General features: G+C 48.8%; 1 protein-coding gene and 1 pseudogene across 8 annotated transcripts in view; one reads left to right on the top strand and one right to left on the bottom strand.

Moving 5' to 3' along the window:
- The window catches only part of OSBPL9 (oxysterol binding protein like 9), a 1,205,712-nt gene that overhangs the window by 431,653 nt on the left and 754,817 nt on the right, over positions 1 to 19,242 (bottom strand). For all 8 annotated transcript variants that reach the window (XM_086952425.1, XM_086952427.1, XM_086952426.1 and 5 more), the window contains one exon: positions 18,188 to 18,300. In XM_086952425.1, the coding sequence (XP_086808551.1) occupies positions 18,188 to 18,300 (113 nt within the window). The remainder of the gene's footprint in view (positions 1 to 18,187; positions 18,301 to 19,242) is intronic.
- Positions 6,632 to 10,758, top strand: LOC147747200 (translation initiation factor eIF2 assembly protein pseudogene; annotated as a pseudogene).

Below are 19,242 nucleotides of genomic sequence, written 5' to 3'. Positions count from 1 at the left end.
AACTCCAGCGAAAACACACAGTCAACAAAGAAACATCCAGCAGCCAACAATGCCAAAGCCCCAGGAAGGAGGACCCAATGGCTAGAAAACACAATCTACAGCAAGAGCAATCCACCCAAAACGGCTCAAAACCAGCTCAACTCAGCAGTCACTGACGAGGGGAAGGAGGAGGAGGAGAATGCAGCGGAGGAGGAGGACAGACAAGGTGTTAGCCTCGTGCGTGCTGATGACGAGCTGAGCTTGTCATGCAGCACGGTGGCGCTGTGCTGGTGACGAGCTGAGCTCGTCATGACCTCCGCGGAACGCCCACGCGGGGATAATTCCCCCGCTGTGCTGGGCGTTCCATTGAGCGGGCGTGGCCATGACGAGCTGAGCTCGTCATCAGCACAGCCCCACTGTGCTGCATGACGAGCCGAGCTCGTCATCAGCACTGCGGCGCCCAGCGCGGCCCCCCTCCCCCGTGCCGCGGGGGAATTAGCCCCATGGCAATGGGTTTAACGGTCCGCAGGGCAGCGCTGGCAGAAGCGAACATGTTGCGCCCCCAAGAGTCCAGCCAGCGGGCCTTTAGGGACGGCGAAGTCAACAGCGGCGGCAGGGAAGGAAAAGCGGTCCGCAAAAGTGGACTGGCAGCAGAGGAGTGGAGGGAAAGGCACGCCAGGTCACGTGGCACCGGGAGGTGTCGGTGCAGAAGGTGTTGAGGCACCGGATCCCCCGAGGCGGGACGCCGCCAAGCCCCTTTCAGGGAAGAAAGGAGCGAACCCTCAAAGGGAAGCAAGACGTCCCTCCCACCAGAGCCCTGGTGGAGAGCCTCCAAGAGATGGTCCGCTGGAAAATGAGCAATCGCGTCACCCATAAGCAGAATGCCCACAGCCACCCTTCGACGACGCCGGTGAAAAAGACACCACACGGCGGCCAGTGTCCGTGAAAGAGGATACCAATATGCACCCAGCCTCCAGAGAAGATGGCGCGTCCGGAGACGAACTCGTGGCATGACCTCTGTGTGGAGCCGTAGAGTCCGCACCCTGAGGCAGGAAGCCAGCACCATCCGGCGCCAAAGGAGAGACCAGATAGGGCTCTGCCAGGTCACACCGCGCCGGGGACCGGAGTGGGTGACCAAGGGGCAGCGCCAGAACGACCTGCAGAGGCAGCCGCCTGCGTGGAGGAATGAGAGGGACCGGGGGGTTACACGAAGCCCTCCGCAAGCCTCGGCCCAGAATGTGGCGGAGGTGGTCCGGTGACCCATGCGGTGACGCCAGGGACGATGCAACCTCCTACGAGGCAGCCACCTGCGGAGAGGGACGAGAGGGGCCCGGAGGGGGACGAGAGGTCCCCACCCCGCCTCGACCCAAAGCGGGATAAGGAGAGGTCATCGATCCCTGTGGCGCCGCCTGGAGAAGGCACCGGCGCCGTGGCAGCGCCAGCTCAACTGCGGACGAGGCTTTCAACTGCCCAGAGGGCCGAGCAGGGCTTGGGGATGTGACCCAAGCCACGGCGACCTCCCGCGACACCACAGGGACTCCCGGGGGAGTTTGTGGCGAGGCAGTGGCGCCGTGGCCTGAAGGAGGGACCCCTGAGGGGCCGCACCCAAACAGCACCACATCCTCCAAACCTGGATCCGAACCAGTCGTCCCCGGGGCTGAAGCCACCGGAGGCGCAGCGGAGGGCCCCGCACAAAGCAAGGGATCCGCCGATGCCCCAGGAGGGGAAGGAAGAGGAGACACCAGCGAGGCCTGCAAAGCTGTCACGTATGTCTCCATCAGGACTCTCGACCTCCGTGAAAAGGTGGACAGGAGGTTGACACGCGGGCCGCATCACCCGCGGAGAGTGCATGCTCCCGGTAGGCCGAACACCAGTCCCCGGGGATAAACTGCGACACTTACCCACTGGGGAGCTACCCTCTTGCGACATCGGAGTAGAACGAGGACGACGACCACGGCCACAGCCATATCTGAAGCCCTCCGCCGAGGCTGATGGAGGGGAGGAAGTCGACCTGGAGAGACGCGCCAAGAGTAGTTTCATCTGGCGCTTCAGCCATAACTTCGGCTACAAATGTTGGCATGCCTCACAATCAGTGGTGCTCTGATCCTCCCCTAAACACCACATACAAATGAGGTGAGGGTGCGTCGCCGACTTAAACGCCCACACGGCCTGCACGAAGGCATTCGCACACTGTTCCACCAAGAAAAAAAAGACAATGGTAAAGAAAAAAGGGCCCAAAACAGGCCCGCAGCAAGACCGGATCCGCGTTGCACGTGGAAATGGAAAAAAACGGACGCAGGCGCGCCGGGGTGTGGCTTATGTGACCTCTCTGACGTCACGTATGCGGACGACGCCTGGGCGGAGTCGCGTGATGCCGCCCCACCCCCGGATGCTGTGGCAAAAAGTTTCTGGATCCAGTCTCACACCTGGGGATCATTCTACGTGAAGGAATCTGGACCTAGTAGTCTCTAGCAAATATATATATATATATATTATCCACCAGAAATTGTGTTACCAAAAGTAAGTAACTTAAGTAACTTGTTCTTCTGATGGGTACTTTTATCTGCAGATTACTCACCTTATAATAGATACCAAAAAGCAGTACCTTACCTTACCAAGGTGGAGAGTCTGTGGTGGAAATCCCACCAGAACTAGCTGTCAAGGCATTGGTGCTTCCTGAATGTATGCAATGACATCCACAGCGCAGCAAGGCTAATATTGAGGCCAGGCATTCTTAATGCTGAGGCACTGGTAATGGCCCTGGCCCTGATGAAATTTGCTCTCAGACCTTTTGGGGGCTGCTTCCTTGCCAATGCACAGCTTATCTTAATGCGTAGGACTAGCCACCTCGACAAGCTCCTCTTCTGTACTGCCTTCCCTTTCATCGCTTCAGAGAACCCAGAAAAAGTTGAACCCTCGATACGATCTATATAATTTTTAAAGCCCTTTTGGTGTCCAACCGAGTTGGTGTCTTCCTCTTTTTAAGTGTGAGGGTAAGCAAAGAATGCTGGAAGAGTGATGGATTATCCAACATGGAAGGGTGTGACGGATTTAAGTAAGAAGATCATATAGTAACACAATGAAGTTGAACACACATATCCCTAACCAGAGTATTCATGGTGGATGAATCTTTAAATGTAACTGGTTAGATTGCAACAAAGATATAGGATAGTAGAACATGTGGAAAAGGCACCTATTTGTTCAGAGTCTACCTACTCCATCAGTATTTTACAAAGGGGTATGTGAATAGTGTGATAACCTATGGCTCTATCAGTGGCAGCGTGGCCCCCAATTCCCTGGGCTGTTTTCGGCCCCAGGGAAAGCCACCTCCCAGGGTTTGTCTTAGAAAAAAAAGTTTTTGATTACATTAAAGGGGGTGGGGCGTGGGCTGAGCGGCCCACCCTTTCAAGTAGATTTTGGCCCCGGGGACCCCTTCCCCCAGGGCCCAGCCTTTGCATTCATTATTTTATTTTTCTTAAAAGAAAGAATAAGTGGAGGGCCGGACAGTATTCGACCCCGGGGACACCATCCAAGGGACCCTGCCTCTGTTGTGAGTGCCCTAGTCACACCCAGGGCACTAACTCAGCAGTGATTGAGGCCGCAGGGGGAGCCTCAAGGTCCTCATGGTCCATGCCGGCTCCCCACCTTCTGCGGGAGCCGGTATTGCTTTTACAGAGAGGCAGCTGCTAACATACAGCTGACTCTTCATGGATCCGTGCGGCCCATCTTACCTTACACAAAAGATCTCGGAAGGGGAAATTCTCCACAGGTGCAGATGTGTTTGGAAAAATAATAGAAATATTTCTTGGCAAAGTTCTTAAAGACTCCGCAAAACAGCATTTCTACTGGGAAAGTCAACGCAAAAACAGAAGAGGCAAGTAAGTCTTCCCTGAGGCCTGATTACAAATTGGTTGGGGTATTCCGACCCATGCGTAAGGTAAATGCTACTTACCAGTATGCATCTGTTCTTGGCTGTAGAGCTGCATATTCTCAAACTGAGCATTAGATCGCCACCTGGTGTTGGGCTCGGATGATTGCATGTTGTTGTCTTGGAAGAAGTCTTTGTAGTCACGAGATGGGTGACTCCTCCCTTGGATGATAGTGCACAAGGGCATCGACTCCATCCTTAGATTGTTTTTCGCCATGATGGGAAATGATGGAGTTAGTAGAAATAGAAATAAGCATTTACAATGCAATGGTCTCGGCATTATTAAAAGGTAGAGCTATTGGCATTGCTCTTGACTTTTTTTCTTTTTAAATCATAAATAAATGGCATTGTCATTTACATTGCCAATAACTTAATCGTTTGCATATGCGAGACCTATTGCATTAGCACCCACACACAGAGTAAGTAGTAGAGTGAGTAGTTGATAGTGAGTAGGAGAGAGTTATTAGTAAAGAGTATTAGAAAGCGAGTAGTAAAAAGTGAAAGGGTGAGTATTATATAGTGAGAGAGTGAGGCAGGATATAAGTCCCTTGTAGGTTTATATTAAACACAATCGTTTTCTCAAGCACAGTGCAAGTGCTATACAGGTGAAACCTAAAATGAGTACCAGGCATTAGAAAACTATCACCTGAATGGAAATGTACAGATTTGCACTTTGGCCCTGACAAATTTGGTGGAAACCGGATACTGTAAAATTTTCAAAATATATATGTTCACAAACCGGCGCACTTACTACCCTCTACACTCTGCCCTCAACACTCTGCCCTCAACACTCTGCCCTCAACACTCCGCCCACACCACATCATCAGAGCTGTGTGAATAATAACAGCTGTGAGCCCGTGCCTGAGGTGCATCATGAGAGATGTGTGAATAATAACTGTCAGCCCCGTGCTTGAGGTGCATCATCAGAGCTGTGTGAATAATAACAGCTGTGAGCCCCGTGCCCGAGGTGCATCATCAGAGCTGTGTGAATAATAACAGCTGTGAGCCCCTGCCTGAGGTGTATTATCAGAGCTGTGTGACTAATAACAGCTGTGAGCCCCGTGCCTGAGGTGCATCATCAGAGCTGTGTGAATAATAACTGCAGGCAGCCCTGCGCCTGAGGTGCATCATCAGAGCTGTGTGAATAATAACTGTGTCAGCCCCGTGCCTGAGGTGCATCATCACAGCTGTGTGAATAATAACAGCTGTGAGCCCGTGCCTGAGGTGCATCATCAGAGCTGTGTGAATAATAACAGCTGTGAGCCCCGTGCCTGAGGTGCATCATCACAGCTGTATGAATAATAACAGCTGTGAGCCCGTGCCTGAGGTGCATCATCACAGCTGTGTGAATAATAACAGCTGTGAGAATAATAACAGCTGTGAGCCCCGTGCCTGAGGTGCATCATCACAGCTGTATGAATAATAACAGCTGTGAGCCCGTGCCTGAGGTGCATCATCACAGCTGTGTGAATAATAACAGCTGTGAGCCCGTGCCTGAGGTGCATCATCAGAGCTGTGTGAATAATAACTTCGTCAGAGCCCGTGATCCACAGAGTAACATGCTGGCTGTTTCCATAGCATAAACCATAGCTGGAGATCCACAGACTAACATGCTGTCTGCAGATCCACCGATATGAACCCCCTGTAACCCATCCTGGAGATTGTTGTATGCCCTTTCCGGGGCTCTTTAAGCTGCCCCTTGAGGAGCCTGGCTGTTGGTTTTCGCACTGCAGTGGTGTTGGGGGCTTTGCTTTCCTTGTGTATGTGCTCTGATTGGGACTCGTCTGCCTCCTCTAAAATACCCACTATTGGAGGATGTTTGTGTGTTGGTTTTAAAGAAAGCTGAATTGTCTGCTCCAGCTTGTTTGGAGCCTCCTCTGTAAAAGGAGCGGCGAAAGGAGCCTCTTCCTTGGGTGGACTGCAGAGCTCCCATAGACTTGGCTGTATCAGTGTCTTTCTTCATTTTCTCAAGTGCTGTGTCTACCTCTGGACCAAACAATTGTTGTTGGTTGAATGGCTGATTTAAGATAGATGTTTGCACTTCCGGCTTAAATCCTGAAATGAGTAGCCATGCATGTCGTCTAAGTAGGACACTACTGTTTATTGCTCTAGATGCTGTCTGCTACATCTTGTGCGCACTTGATTGAGGCATTTGAGATTAGCTTCCCGTCCTGCATAAGGTCATTTGCCTGTGTTTTATTTTGGTCAGGTAGATGTTGTAAAAGTGTTTCTAATTGATCATAGAGAGCCCTGTCATATCTTCTGAGGAGGGCTTGTGTGTTAGCTATGCACCATGTATTACTAGCTTGGGCAGCTATTCTCTTGCCTGAAGCGTCTATTATCTTTGACTCCTTATCAGGAGGTGGTGCTTCCCCTGATCTCTGTGAGTTTGCTCTTTTCTAGCGTTTGAAATGACTAGGGAGTCTAAGGGTAGCTGTCCCTTAATGTAAGCAGGATCCCCAGGAGCAGGTCTGTACTTAATCTCTATTCTTGGATTTGTGATCCTAGCTTGTACAGGATCTTTAAACACTTCTGGGGCATGCGTAATTACCCCTTTAATCATAGGTAGTATTTGAACTAACTTTTGGGAATGTTCAAAAGTGTCTAACAAAAAATCTTCTTCTGCCTCATCTGAGTGCATTATGACAATATGATAGATGGCAGCCCTATTGAGTAAATGTCCAAAACCTACAGTGTCTTCTGGAGGAGATGGTTTGGACGGGTATGGATGTGGATCTGGGATATCTGGTACATCCTGTTGGTTTGGATACTCCCAGTCTGGTGTATCACTTGGGTAGGAAAAGGGCTCATCTGGGTCTCCCCCCTCCCCTATGGTATACTCAACATCATTCTGAGGTGGTGTATGTGGAGGTGAAGAATGAGGAGAAGAATTTTGAGGTGAAAGATTTGAAGGGAGAGGAGGTGAAGGAGAGGGTACAGGAGAAGAAGGGTGCATAGGTGATGTGGCAGAATCCTTCTTCTTGACAGGCACTGGAGGTGTAAGTGCTGTATCTAATTTCCTTTTTCTGTGTGGCATAGTAGAGACATGTCCTGTGTGTGGATCAATGTAGATCCTTTTTTGCAAAGGATCAGGCTGAAAAAGCTCCTCTTCTTGAGAAACCGCTTTCGGCGACGATCTTTTCGGTTCCTGGCATGGTTGTAGCTTGTCTTTAGCCTTAGGAGCTGGTATAGAGTCCTTTGGCGTACTTTTCGGCACCGACGATAATGTCTTTGGAGTCGAGGGCTGTTTCTTGGGCTTGGAAGCATCGAAGTAGGCTTTGTGGGTTTAGGCACCAAACATTTCGGGCTGGAAGCTGTTTTGGTCGGCTTGGAAGCGCCGGAAACAGGCTTCATTGTTTTCGGAGCTGTCTTGTCTTTAGGAGTCGACGGCTTCAGAGTTCCGGGATTTCTTTCGGTTTCAGTGCCGAGGGTGTTGGTGGTATCGGCACGTGCGGTTTGCTCGGTCCCGAGCTACCGGAAGTCTTTAATATTTCAGGCGTTGTCCATTTTATTTAGCCATGTTGATGTTCAGCATAGCTGAAGGTCATGACATTGAAGCATTGGTAAATGTATTAGAGTGCGCCTACGTGATCAATGCACAAGTTACTTACTTTCGGTAACAATGCATCTGGAAGAGACGATTCTAGCTGCCTGGGTCCGGAATTCTTTTTTGCCACAGCATCTCTGCGTGCCGGGGGGCGGCACCATGCGACTCCACCCTGACATTGTCCGCGAACATCACGTCAGCGGGGTCACATAAGTCCCTCCGGCGCGCTGACGTCAGTTTTCTTCGGAGAACTTTTCTGCACCACAACGCAACACATCAAAAAAAACTGTGAGAGAATGGGAACAGTGTGCGAAAAAATCAGTGAAACAAAAAGGGAAGAAGCAAATGGTGAGGAACAGCACCGTTGGGGAAAGTGCCAGGCATTGTGTTACTGAAAGTCATGTAAAGGAAAGAGCAGAGCACTGCTCCGAGAAGCAACTTTGTAAAGCGAAGGCGATATCCTCCCTGGAGGCAAAAAAACAGGTGAAAAATGCCATAGCAGACGACAGAAAGTTTGCACCCACAATCTATAACAGTGAAGGGCAACAAGTTTGGTACAGATGAGTAGAGACAAATTATCCCAAGACAACACCATCAAGGAGTGTCGTATCCCTGTAAAGAGCTATGGGTTGAGGCACAGCCAAGAGACCCCAACCCAGAAGACTGCAGAGAAGTCAGAAACCCCAAGCAATGAAAAAGGGAGAAGATTATGAGTAGGCCCCACACTGGAATAAACACGGTTTAGGGATGCAGAAGTACACATGAACCTACCGTCCAATTACCAGCAGGGAAGGAGTGGAACAAATAAAAAGAAGCATCCTGCCAGTGAGGAAGTAAAAGAGGGCACTCGCAGAAGACAAAGCCACCCGGAGGGAGGCGAGTGCAGAAGACCAAGCTGAAGGTCCTCGCAGAACAGGGAGGAAGGTAAGTAACTTGTACATCTGATAGAGACTAATAGCCGTAGATTCCTTAACGCAGAATAGATACCCTAGCCATACCCAGAGGGGAGGAGGGTCAGCAAGACAACCTAACCAGCTTGGAAGAACACAGGGGATGTGTCATGGGGACAGGAAGGACGGCTCAGCCCCCACCAAGCAGAAGTAAGCAAGAACAAGGAAAAGGGAAGATCAGGATACTACAAGCCTACCCAAGGGACAAGGGGCATCCACCAGAAAACCCGGAAGGACAGACGGCGCCAAGAGAGTACCAAAGGAAGAGAAGAACCACCCGCAAAATCCAAGGAGAAGAGGTTGAAAGGGAGGCAGAGCCCGCCTCAGGAGAACACACACAGCGAAGGGGACAGCTACACGGGCATCAGATATGAGGCAGGGGGACAAGGCAGGAACGCTCCCACAGCCCAGAAGCGCATACGTGAGAAAGAAGACACAGTCGCGCAAAGCTCCAGTAGAGCAAGGGACAGGAGCACACGGGTACACGCCGAGGCCCACGGAGATAGACTATAACGACTAGGTGTGCGCAGTGGGCAATTGGCAAATACTATGAAGTAGTGTGCCCAGAACTGCGACCCCCGGGAAGCGAGAAATCTGTAGTACAGACCTAAAGCTGTCAACCAGAACACAGGAATATCCTAGCCCCCCTGGAACACAAGGCAGAGGACCAGGCAGAAATGTCCGATAATAAGGTGGAAACACCACAACACGACGCCGTAGACGGCATAACAAAAGTCGGTCTAGCGATCCAGAGACTGAAGATGTAAGGCAAAACGCACAGAAGCAGATATCCCGCAGGAACAAAGGGCAAAATGTAAGACATGCAAGCCCTGTAGAAGAAGGATAGAAACACCAGCAGATACTGAGCAGGACAGACCCTGGAGCAGCGCAAACAAATATTCGGCCAAAAGAGAAAGGAGGGATAAATGCCTCCCCTAAGACACCCGAGGACCGACAAGCCGAAGCTTACGGAGGGGGAGGAGGAAGACGGATGCCCGCAAGGAGTCGTTGAATAGTGGAGTCCGCATGGGTGTTAAATAAAAGAATCCCATCAAAAGGCAGGTCAACGAGTTCTCGGTGTGGTACCCACTCTTCCGGAAGCTCAGCATTCGCAGTGTTATCCTCCCATTACCACAGAAAGGGATAATTACTTATTGGATGACGGTACTCTGGTTGTTTCTGGAAGGCCGGAATCCCCACAGTGTTCCCAAGTGGACAATAACAGTAATGAAGAAGATGAAGTACAGTGGTCCGATGGTGAAAATACTACTACACTAACGGCGCCAGAATTTCATGATTTTGCCCTGAAGGTCCAAGAAGCAATCAACTCTCTCGGAGGCAGTGTTTTTCCTAAACTTAATTGGAGTTCTCCAAGGGATGCCTACTGGATTGCAATGAACAGTTCCCTCAAATGCACCACCTTGAGTGATATCTTCCTGCTGTTCAAGAGTTCTGATTTCATCACTCATGACTTCACTCAGCTGTTTATTCACTGCACGGATGATTCCCCGGATCCCACCACAGAGTTTGAGCTGGTCCTCAGAAAATGGTGTGAGCTGATTCCAGGCACAGAATTCAGATGTTTTGTTAAGGAAAATAAGCTAATAGGTATATCACAGAGAGATTACACACAGTACTATGGTCATGTTTGTAAACAGAAGGAAGAGATCTGCAGTATAAATTCCTGGATGAGGATTTTGTCTTTGATGTCTACAGAGACAGTTGGGGAAAGATTTGGCTAATCGATTTTAACCCCTTTGGTGAAATAACGGATTCACTTCTATTTACTTGGAAAGAACTGACATCAGGAAACTCACTGATCTGTGTCGATGGGGAGATGGAAGGTAGTGAACAGGATTGTCCTATATTGCATTGCACAACCAGTGAAGTCACAGTACAGCCAAGTCCATACCAGAGTTACCGACTACCCAAGGACTTCGTTGATCTTTCCACTGGAGAGGATGCTCACAAACTGCTTGACTTCCTGAAACTGAAAAGGAATCCGCAAGAAGAGGACTCTGACGATTCACGAGGAACTGACACTGCACTAAAATGATTACTGCAGAGGAAGTTGCTACAAGATCTTCCTGAAATATTGGCTAGGAGCAGCGATCGAGCAGAGAGCAGAAATTGAGAAAAAAAATCAAAAATCTTGATTCTGTTGCAGCACGTATTTGCATAAAAGTGCTTTTTAAGAAGCAGCATTGCCAAAGTGGCAGCCTGCATTGACTGAATCATTCTGATGAAGGATGGGTACATTGCTGGGGCATCTGACTAAAATTCACACAGGATTGTTAGAGATGGTCTGTCCCATCGAAGAAGCACCACACATTTTATTAAATGGCAAGCATTAATTAGAGTCTCATTCTTCATGGTTTGGGACAATGATTTTAAAACGTACACAAATTATAACTGGATGGTCGCCGGAAACGCTTTCCTATGCTTTTGATTGCTAAAGGACAACTTTTTTGGGTTGCGAAAACTAAGCTAAAGAGAGATCCGGTCCAAATCTCAAAATAGCATTTCTTTTTACATAACTTAAAAGTCCTTTACACCAGGAATGTCGTGCATACAAATAAATGACTAATCCGTAAAATGAGGGAATAAAAAAAAAAAAGGCAGGTGAACAAGACGCTTCCGATTATTCTCCATAGCGCGGGCGAGAGAATCGGAGACATCCAAGGCCGAACGGAGAAGAAATGCAGCTAACCCCGACCATCCAGCACATGGTGTTGTAGATCAGTGCGAACACCTTCGTGGGAGGTGCTAGACAGAAGGGAATCCGCGGAATCCTATAGGCCTGAGGTAGCCCTGGCCAACCCACAAAGTGTGTTGAGAGCACGCAGAGCAGCACTAGCGAGTCCAACCACCGGGCCTTCAGTGACGGGGGGGGGGGCAACACTGAAAGCAAGGAAGGAAAAGCAGTCTACAGGACAGAGCCCTGGGAAGATGGGTGGGAAAAAAAGACAGAATGGATTGTGTGGGGCAGGACGGTGTAGGAGCAGCGAGGCACTGGATCCCCAGTAGCAGGATGCCCCCAGGCTCTCAAAAAGAGTTGCGGAGCAAAGCTTCAAATGGAAGAAGCGGCTCCCCTCCACCAGAGCCCTGGTGGAGAACCTCCAACAAGTGGTCCTTTGGGAGTGGAGCGACTGGGTTACCCATTCCCCCGTAGCAGGATGCCCCCAGGCCCCAAAAAGAGAGTTGCGGAGCAAAGCTTCAAATGGAAGAAGCGGCTACAGAACCTCCAACAAGTGGTCCTTTGGGAGTGGAGCGACTGGGTTACCCATTTGCAAAATGTCAGTGGCCGTGGAAATAGCCTGGACAAAGGCTACACTCGCCTCCGTAGGGCGTCAAGGGGGAAAGAGCAACTCTTCCAGGCGCGAAGTCTGCAAACTAAGCCGCCCATCCCGTATTATGCTGGAGGACGAAATGGCCAGCCCCAGTAGGATGGAAGACCAATGGAAGAGTGAGGGGCCTGAGGGTACTCCAGAGAAGTCGGAGAAGCCTGTGGGGCAATCAACTGCAAGGTGCGGAAGAGAGGGTCCAGGGGTTGTGGACGCGGAGAAAGCAACGATGCAGCATACAGTCTCTGGTGAAGAGGAGACAAGGAGATGACAATCCTCCGGAGAGGAAGGAACATCCGGAGGAGAGTCGACTATCCGATGTCGGGACGGCGCCGAGAAGTTCGCCATGGGTACCGGTGTGTCCTCCAAAGTGTCCACAGATATCTCAGGAAGAGGGGGGCCCAAAGAAGCCTGTAGAGCCATAGCGCATATCTTTATTTGGGCCCTTGTCGCCCCAAGGCCAGGAAACGGCAGATAGGGTGGCGACTGGTGAGGGCGCACATCCAGAGAGGAACCCGCGCCCTGTGCAGAACGAGGATAGGCCTCGGTGGCAAGCTGCAGGACTTAGCGGCGGGCGAGCGACGCCCGAAGGGCCTCGATGAAGGATGATGCCACAGCCGGAATCGCGGCTTCTGGACCCTTCCGAAGTAGGGGACGGACGCTGTGATGAGACCGATCTGGACAAGCTGTCCGAAAGCAATTTCATCCCGCGCTCCCGCTGGGACTTCAATATTTACAAAAAGGGGGTGGTGAGGGACAGAGTCTCTGAATTAAGCAGAAAGCTCTCACCCAGTCAAAAGATCAGGGCTAGATCCAACACTGTTTTTTAGCTCACTGCACCATCCCAGTTTCAGAACCTGGCTGTATGCAAATTAGTCTGTTCCTGTCCCAGTGCATGATGGGAACAGGACAAACCAAACTACAGAAGCCAATTCTTACACTGGGAAGGAATCAAGCTTCCGGGGAGGATGGGGCATTCTTCCCTCCTTGTAGCCCCAAACATCCTCCCCCACCCCTGGTCCCAGTCAGCACATGGTGTGCATTAACAGGATGTCCGGCACTCATCCCTCCTCCTACCCCAACACCCACTCCCACCTCAGGCATGGAGTTCAGGGCCCTAGATAGGGCCTGGCGAGCAGTGGCAGAATGTGAGGCATTCATCTCTCCTCTTACCCCAACCTCCCCGCCCCAGATAGGACCTGGTGAGCAGTGGCAGGAAGTGGGGCATTCATCCCTCTTCTTACCTCAACCACTATAGGTGTGGCAGGGTATACTCAGACATGAGTCCCTTTCTCACTGCTCCATCAGGATTCAAGCAAGCCGGGCCGAAGACGGCTGAAATGCCAGAAACCGGTCCCCGGTAGCTTGTCTCCTTTCTGGTGAAGAATTGGCTTGGTAGTTTAGTCTGCCCTGTTCCCATGATGCACTGGGCCAGGGACAGACTGATTTGCATATAGCCAGGTTCTGAGCTGGGATGGGGCAGTGAGATAAATAACGGTGATGGATCAAGCCCTGATCTTTGGACTGGGTAAGAGTGGTCTGCTCAATTCAGACACTCTGTTCATCACCACCCCCTTTTCTGAATCGTTTTTGGCCACTATAGGTGTGGCAGGGTATACTCAGACATGAGTCCCTTTCTCACTGCTCCATCAGGATTCAAGCAAGCCGGGCCGAAGACGGCTGAAATGCCAGAAACCGGTCCCCGGTAGCTTGTCTCCTTTCTGGTGAAGAATTGGCTTGGTAGTTTAGTCTGCCCTGTTCCCATGATGCACTGGGCCAGGGACAGACTGATTTGCATATAGCCAGGTTCTGAGCTGGGATGGGGCAGTGAGATAAATAACGGTGATGGATCAAGCCCTGATCTTTGGACTGGGTAAGAGTGATCTGCTCAATTCAGACACTCTGTTCATCACCACCCCCTTTTCTGAATCGTTTTTGGCCACTATAGGTGTGGCAGGGTATACTCAGACATGAGTCCCTTTCTCTCTGCTCCATCAGGATTCAAGCAAGCCGGGCCGAAGATGGCTGAAATGCCAGAAACGGGTCCCCGGTAGCTTGTCTCCTTTCTGGTGAAGAATTGGCTTGGTAGTTTAGTCTGCCCTGTTCCCATGATGCACTGGGCCAGGGACAGACTGATTTGCATATAGCCAGGTTCTGAGCTGGGATGGGGCAGTGAGATAAATAACGGTGATGGATCAAGCCCTGATCTTTGGACTGGGTAAGAGTGGTCTGCTCAATTCAGACACTCTGTTCATCACCACCCCCTTTTCTGAATCGTTTTTGGCCACTATAGGTGTGGCAGGGTATACTCAGACATGAGTCCCTTTGTCACTGCTCCATCAGGATTCAAGCAAGCCGGGCCGAAGACGGCTGAAATGCCAGAAACCGGTCCCCGGTAGCTTGTCTCCTTTCTGGTGAAGAATTGGCTTGGTAGTTTAGTCTGCCCTGTTCCCATGATGCACTGGGCCAGGGACAGACTGATTTGCATATAGCCAGGTTCTGAGCTGGGATGGGGCAGTGAGATAAATAACGGTGATGGATCAAGCCCTGATCTTTGGACTGGGTAAGAGTGGTCTGCTCAATTCAGACACTCTGTTCATCACCACCCCCTTTTCTGACCCGCTGGGACTTCGGCCTGAGATGCTGACAAGTGTCGCAGTCCGTAGAATCACACGTCTTGAAACCTGAAGGCATTGCACACTGTTCCCAACGCAAAGGTGTTAAAAGAGGCCTGAAAACAGGTCAAGGGAACTCACTCCGGATCCGCACTGCACGCGGAAAAGAAGGAAAAGTGATGTCAGCGCGCCGCGGTGGAACTTGTGACCTCGCTGACGTCATGTCCGCAGACGTCAGGGCGGAGTCACGTAGTGCCGCCCCCCCCCGGCACGCAGAGATGTGGTGGCCAAAAAAATTCTGGATCCATCTTCACGCCTAGGGATAATTCTACATTAAGGAATCTGCAGCTAGTAGTCTATCAGATAATACCTTTTTTTGGTTGTAAATTTTAGTTTGGTGAGCAGTTGTGAAAGATAAGTTACTGAAACTTCGTAAAAGTGTTACGGCTTGTTTGAGAGAGGCAACATGTGCAGTAATGGCGATTTTCACACTAATATAGATTTGCAGCATTTGCCACATAATCTATTTTAACCACACCAAAAAAAACCTGGGGGCCTTTCGCTGAATTTTGCTCGGTGAGGGGATCGTCATTTTACGTTAGGCAGCAGCATTGCTGGCAACAACCGCCTTCCAAATATACCAAACATGTGATTCTACACACTGGGTCGCGTTAGGTGAATCTTTTTTTTAAATCATTCTGCAGTGTGCTGCACTCAGCAAAGTTGACTTTCGGTGACGTTCTAAAATGCCAGGTAACTCTGACTCAGACTGGTAGCCGAGTGCATTCATGGATATTGCAGACTGGGCTGGCACTTGGCACAGACAGATTAAAGGTAGGGAGGTGGTGGTTATGTGCGCATGTACTGAGAGAGGAGTGCAGCCAGTGAAGACGTATAAAGCCAGACAAAGAGTTCCATAAGCTTGTGAGCATCACCCAGAGGGAGTGTACAATCCTGGAGACTGCAGCCATGGTGAGAGTTTCAAAAATGTGCACTGAGAAACACAAACCAAGCAAAAGTTCTCCCGTGTTAGCTTACTCACCAGCACAGGTCCCATTCGTAGAAATGATGGCTGGCTTCGGTCGCAGGCTCCAACCCCCTCGTACAGACTCACCAGGCCCGAAGTTTGTGTAACTCTGAGTCACTCAGAAAACAAGTAATCAAGTGGATTACTGCTTGTGCTTCGGGGGGACAGTGGAGTGCACATGATCACGAAGGCACTCATGTGGGTCCCTGCTTGTACCCCGGAGGCACCAGGTAGTGCTTGGTTTGTCCAGAGCACGGAGAAGGAATAAAAGACACATGGAGGATCTCCAAAGAGATAATAACAGCACACTAAGCCCACTGCACTTGGGCAGCGCTGTAACCTTAAAGTACGGATGTAGTTTTTGAAGTGACAGCAGCCGAAGACACTTAAAAGAAGTTCCACCAAAGCGGATGAACACGGTACTTGGCAGATGGGAGACTGATAAGAGAAGCACACAGATAAAAAACACTACTACAGCCAATCGAAACGGAGAAAAAGTTAGAGGCAATACAGGAACTAATGAAAACAAGGTGGCAGGATGTAAGCCCCATTTAAGATTTATATTAAATGCAATAGATTTCACAGGCACAGCGAATACGCTGTGCAGGTGAAACCTAAAAAGTGCCATGACCCAGCCTGCGCTGTATTCTAAGCTCACATATCTGAAAGCGCTTTCATGCACGATAATGAAGGGACACGTTTTGGTGAATTCAAATACTTGGGCTACAGCACACAAGGAGCAGCTCTTAAAGAAACTGAAACAACGTGCCGGAGCGACAACTGCCTAAGCCCAGCTCCCACAGCTGCTCCTTGGCATGGCCAATTCCTGGGCGCGTACCCAGCCCCAAAAAGCAGACCTGCTTTTTTCTGCTTGGGTTGTAATGTGCTCCATTGCGACTCATCAGCCAGAAGCTGGCAATTATGTTTAAATGAGAGGGTACGATCGATGAACTGGGAGCATTAAAATGCATGTGATGTCTACCTGAGACCTAAAAATCAAGAAACAGAAGATCATGCCCCTACGGGGTCCACACTAGCACACAGAGGTTATCGCAAGCATGAGCCACTGTAGAATGAGGATCTCCATTTTTGTCTGTGTGATTCTGTTCATTTGTGCAGCGTTTGGATGAAAAAGAAACACTAAGCTAAAAAAACAATTTAGAGTGTGGTCATTTTCTGAACAGTGCTCGTCAAGTTGCATAATATGTAGATCATTTACAACAATGGTTTAGTTGCACAGATTAGACGTGAATTAATAAGAGAAATAAGTATTTCTGCCGAATGAATAGAATGTTTCATTTCTGACAATAGTGCTCCAGTGACCACACAGTGTTGAGAAAAAAAACATAGCACATAAGAGTGTGTATAAGAAAGAACACAAAGGCACTCAACATAGAGCGTAAGCTCTGTTTGTAGAGGAAATCTCTGTCAAAACACGGATGGAGTGATTAAACCCAATTACGTTTTGACCAATCATTAGTGCAGCGACATCATAAGGACTAAGACTTTTTGAGCCAAATCATTATTATGGGCCAGAAATTTAAAAAAATAATTCAGGCAAGGGAATGGCCATATATTTGTCCGATCTGACTCTCAGGGGTATGTCTTACTCAGAGCAAGAAAGGCGCAAACAACAACAGGCACAATATCTGATGGATCAGGTAGAATAAGTGCTTAATTTATACAGGTATTTGCTGGTGCTCAGCAACAACTCCTTTCTCATCACCAGCACTTATTTCAGAAAATCAACCACATAGTGCTGCTGTCTATTTTGCTCAGAGTACATCAGAATAATGTTTAGAAATCCAGTATACATTACATTTTAATGCCTAGGCCACTTTTGCTGCTTTGTATTAGACCAAGTAATCCAACCTAACATAATGGTTGGCGTGGGATGCTTTTTGGGCAATAGTGTCACTGGCATTTAGCAGGGATAGAAGATGCTGTAAGCTGCACTGGCCGTCATGAAAAACCTTAGCTCCTGGAGCCTTTTTTTATGCAAGCCAATTGGGTAAACAGGAGAACAATCATTTCTGAGCCACTGTAACCATCAGTGTGCTGTCTCGAGGAATTAATATTCTTCCTAAAGCCACTAATAAACACTTTTTCCTATACCAATTATTGCCCCTAGTTCCAGGTAGTTTGTACGGGCAGTCCCTGTTTTCATAAATAGCTTGTAAAGCATTACACAGGGCACTTACTTCCTAGTGCCATAGATCTGCAGGTAGCTCTTACTTTTTTAAATAATTTTTCTTTTAAATCAATCAACACATCTCTTCAAACTGAAATCTGGAAGCACTCTCAGAAAGTCTAAGCTTGCATGAAATGGAATTTAAAAGTAGACTAATTTCTGGAGATTCTGAGAAAAACAAGACAGTCTCCTTCTACAGAATTCATACAGGCTATATAACCATCTTTTTTTCACACTCTGTGAATGGACTGCACTGAACAGTAACAGAGAATTCCAATAACTCTACAAATTAAATAGCTCACTCCACACACCATCCTGCCTTTGATGAAATATTTCAACCAAACCATTTACCCGGAAAAAAGTGCTAAACCTAAAGGAAGAACCCGGTTCTGGTATTCCATAACGAGACGTGGACCAAGGTGTTCTGGACGTAATGTTTTAGGTGGGTGAACTTTGGGAGGTGAAATGTATGGGATGGTCTCCATGGTAAATTTCCAAATGGCAACAATTTAGTTCTGCTTTACTCTGCTAGAGGCCCGGTTTAATTCATTCTGCTTAGTAAGTTTAAAAGTTAAACGTTCTATGTTACTGTGTGTGTGCACATACCTGCATCATTTGTGCCATTAGATATGGATGAGTCAAGGGATTCTGTGGTGTCCGGCCGTTTTAGACTAGTTCCTGTGCTGCTATGTGTTAGCACATCTGCAGAACCTGAGGAACTAAAAAAATGGCCAACAAATGATGAGACCCAAATGAAACAATCATGACTTTCAAAGACACATTACACAGCTTTTCACTTGATAAACACTGTAGACTGGATAAGCAAGCTGAAAGGCACTTAGATCAATATACAAAGTGCAGACAAGAAATTCACGGAAGCATTTCCCACAAATGGTCAAATCTGCCAGTGCATATTAAAGAAACCTGGTCTTCCCTTCTGAAAAAGAAGAAACTTACAAAAATATCATGGACATGTTAGGCATTCAACTCTTTGAATCAGTATATTGAAAAGTAACAGAATGATTAACTGAATTTCGTTTTTTAAGTGGTAAAAATAATTTTACTGTAGTTACTATTGAATAGATTCCGAATCCCAAACCACTCGTCCACCTGGCCCATCCTTAACGAACTTCAAGGCATTTGAGAGGCGTGGCAGCAACAGTGCAGTGCATGGGGGTGGGTACTCAAGGCTTGACTGAATGTATGCAGACTCACTGTGGAGCGTGGGTTAAAAATGGGAGCAGATTTAGGGCTAACTTTGGTGTTCCTCTTGAAATACCTCAAAACATCATACTGTATCTGGAATCTTTCAACACCACTGAAGTGTGAGACCAGCCTCTCTGGCATCAATGGTGTTTCAAAAGTGACTCCAACGAAACCGCTGGCCTCTTCAAGACACCTTGTGCATGTCATCTATCTCCAGGCCTCTTCTCAGTTAATGCTTGAGGTCTGAAAGTCAGGGTGGAAGAAAACAGTTTTGTATGTGTGCAGTTGATAGAGTTCCTCTGTAGGGTAGGAGGGGATCACGTTCCTGCATCAGAGGACAGTAGTCATATAGAGGATTTTTCCAAGGTCTCCCATCCAAATCACCAATTTTGTACCTATTTTGACAGGCTAGGTGCCAGGATAATGGAGTGAAGTCCTAGAATTGGAATGCTAGG

This window comes from Lissotriton vulgaris, chromosome 1_1, assembly GCF_964263255.1.
Source record: "Lissotriton vulgaris chromosome 1_1, aLisVul1.2, whole genome shotgun sequence".
In the NCBI taxonomy this organism is placed as follows: Eukaryota; Metazoa; Chordata; class Amphibia; order Caudata; family Salamandridae; genus Lissotriton; species Lissotriton vulgaris.
The sequence above is the reverse complement of the archived record's forward strand: the minus strand, read 5'-3'. Positions and strand labels throughout refer to the sequence as shown.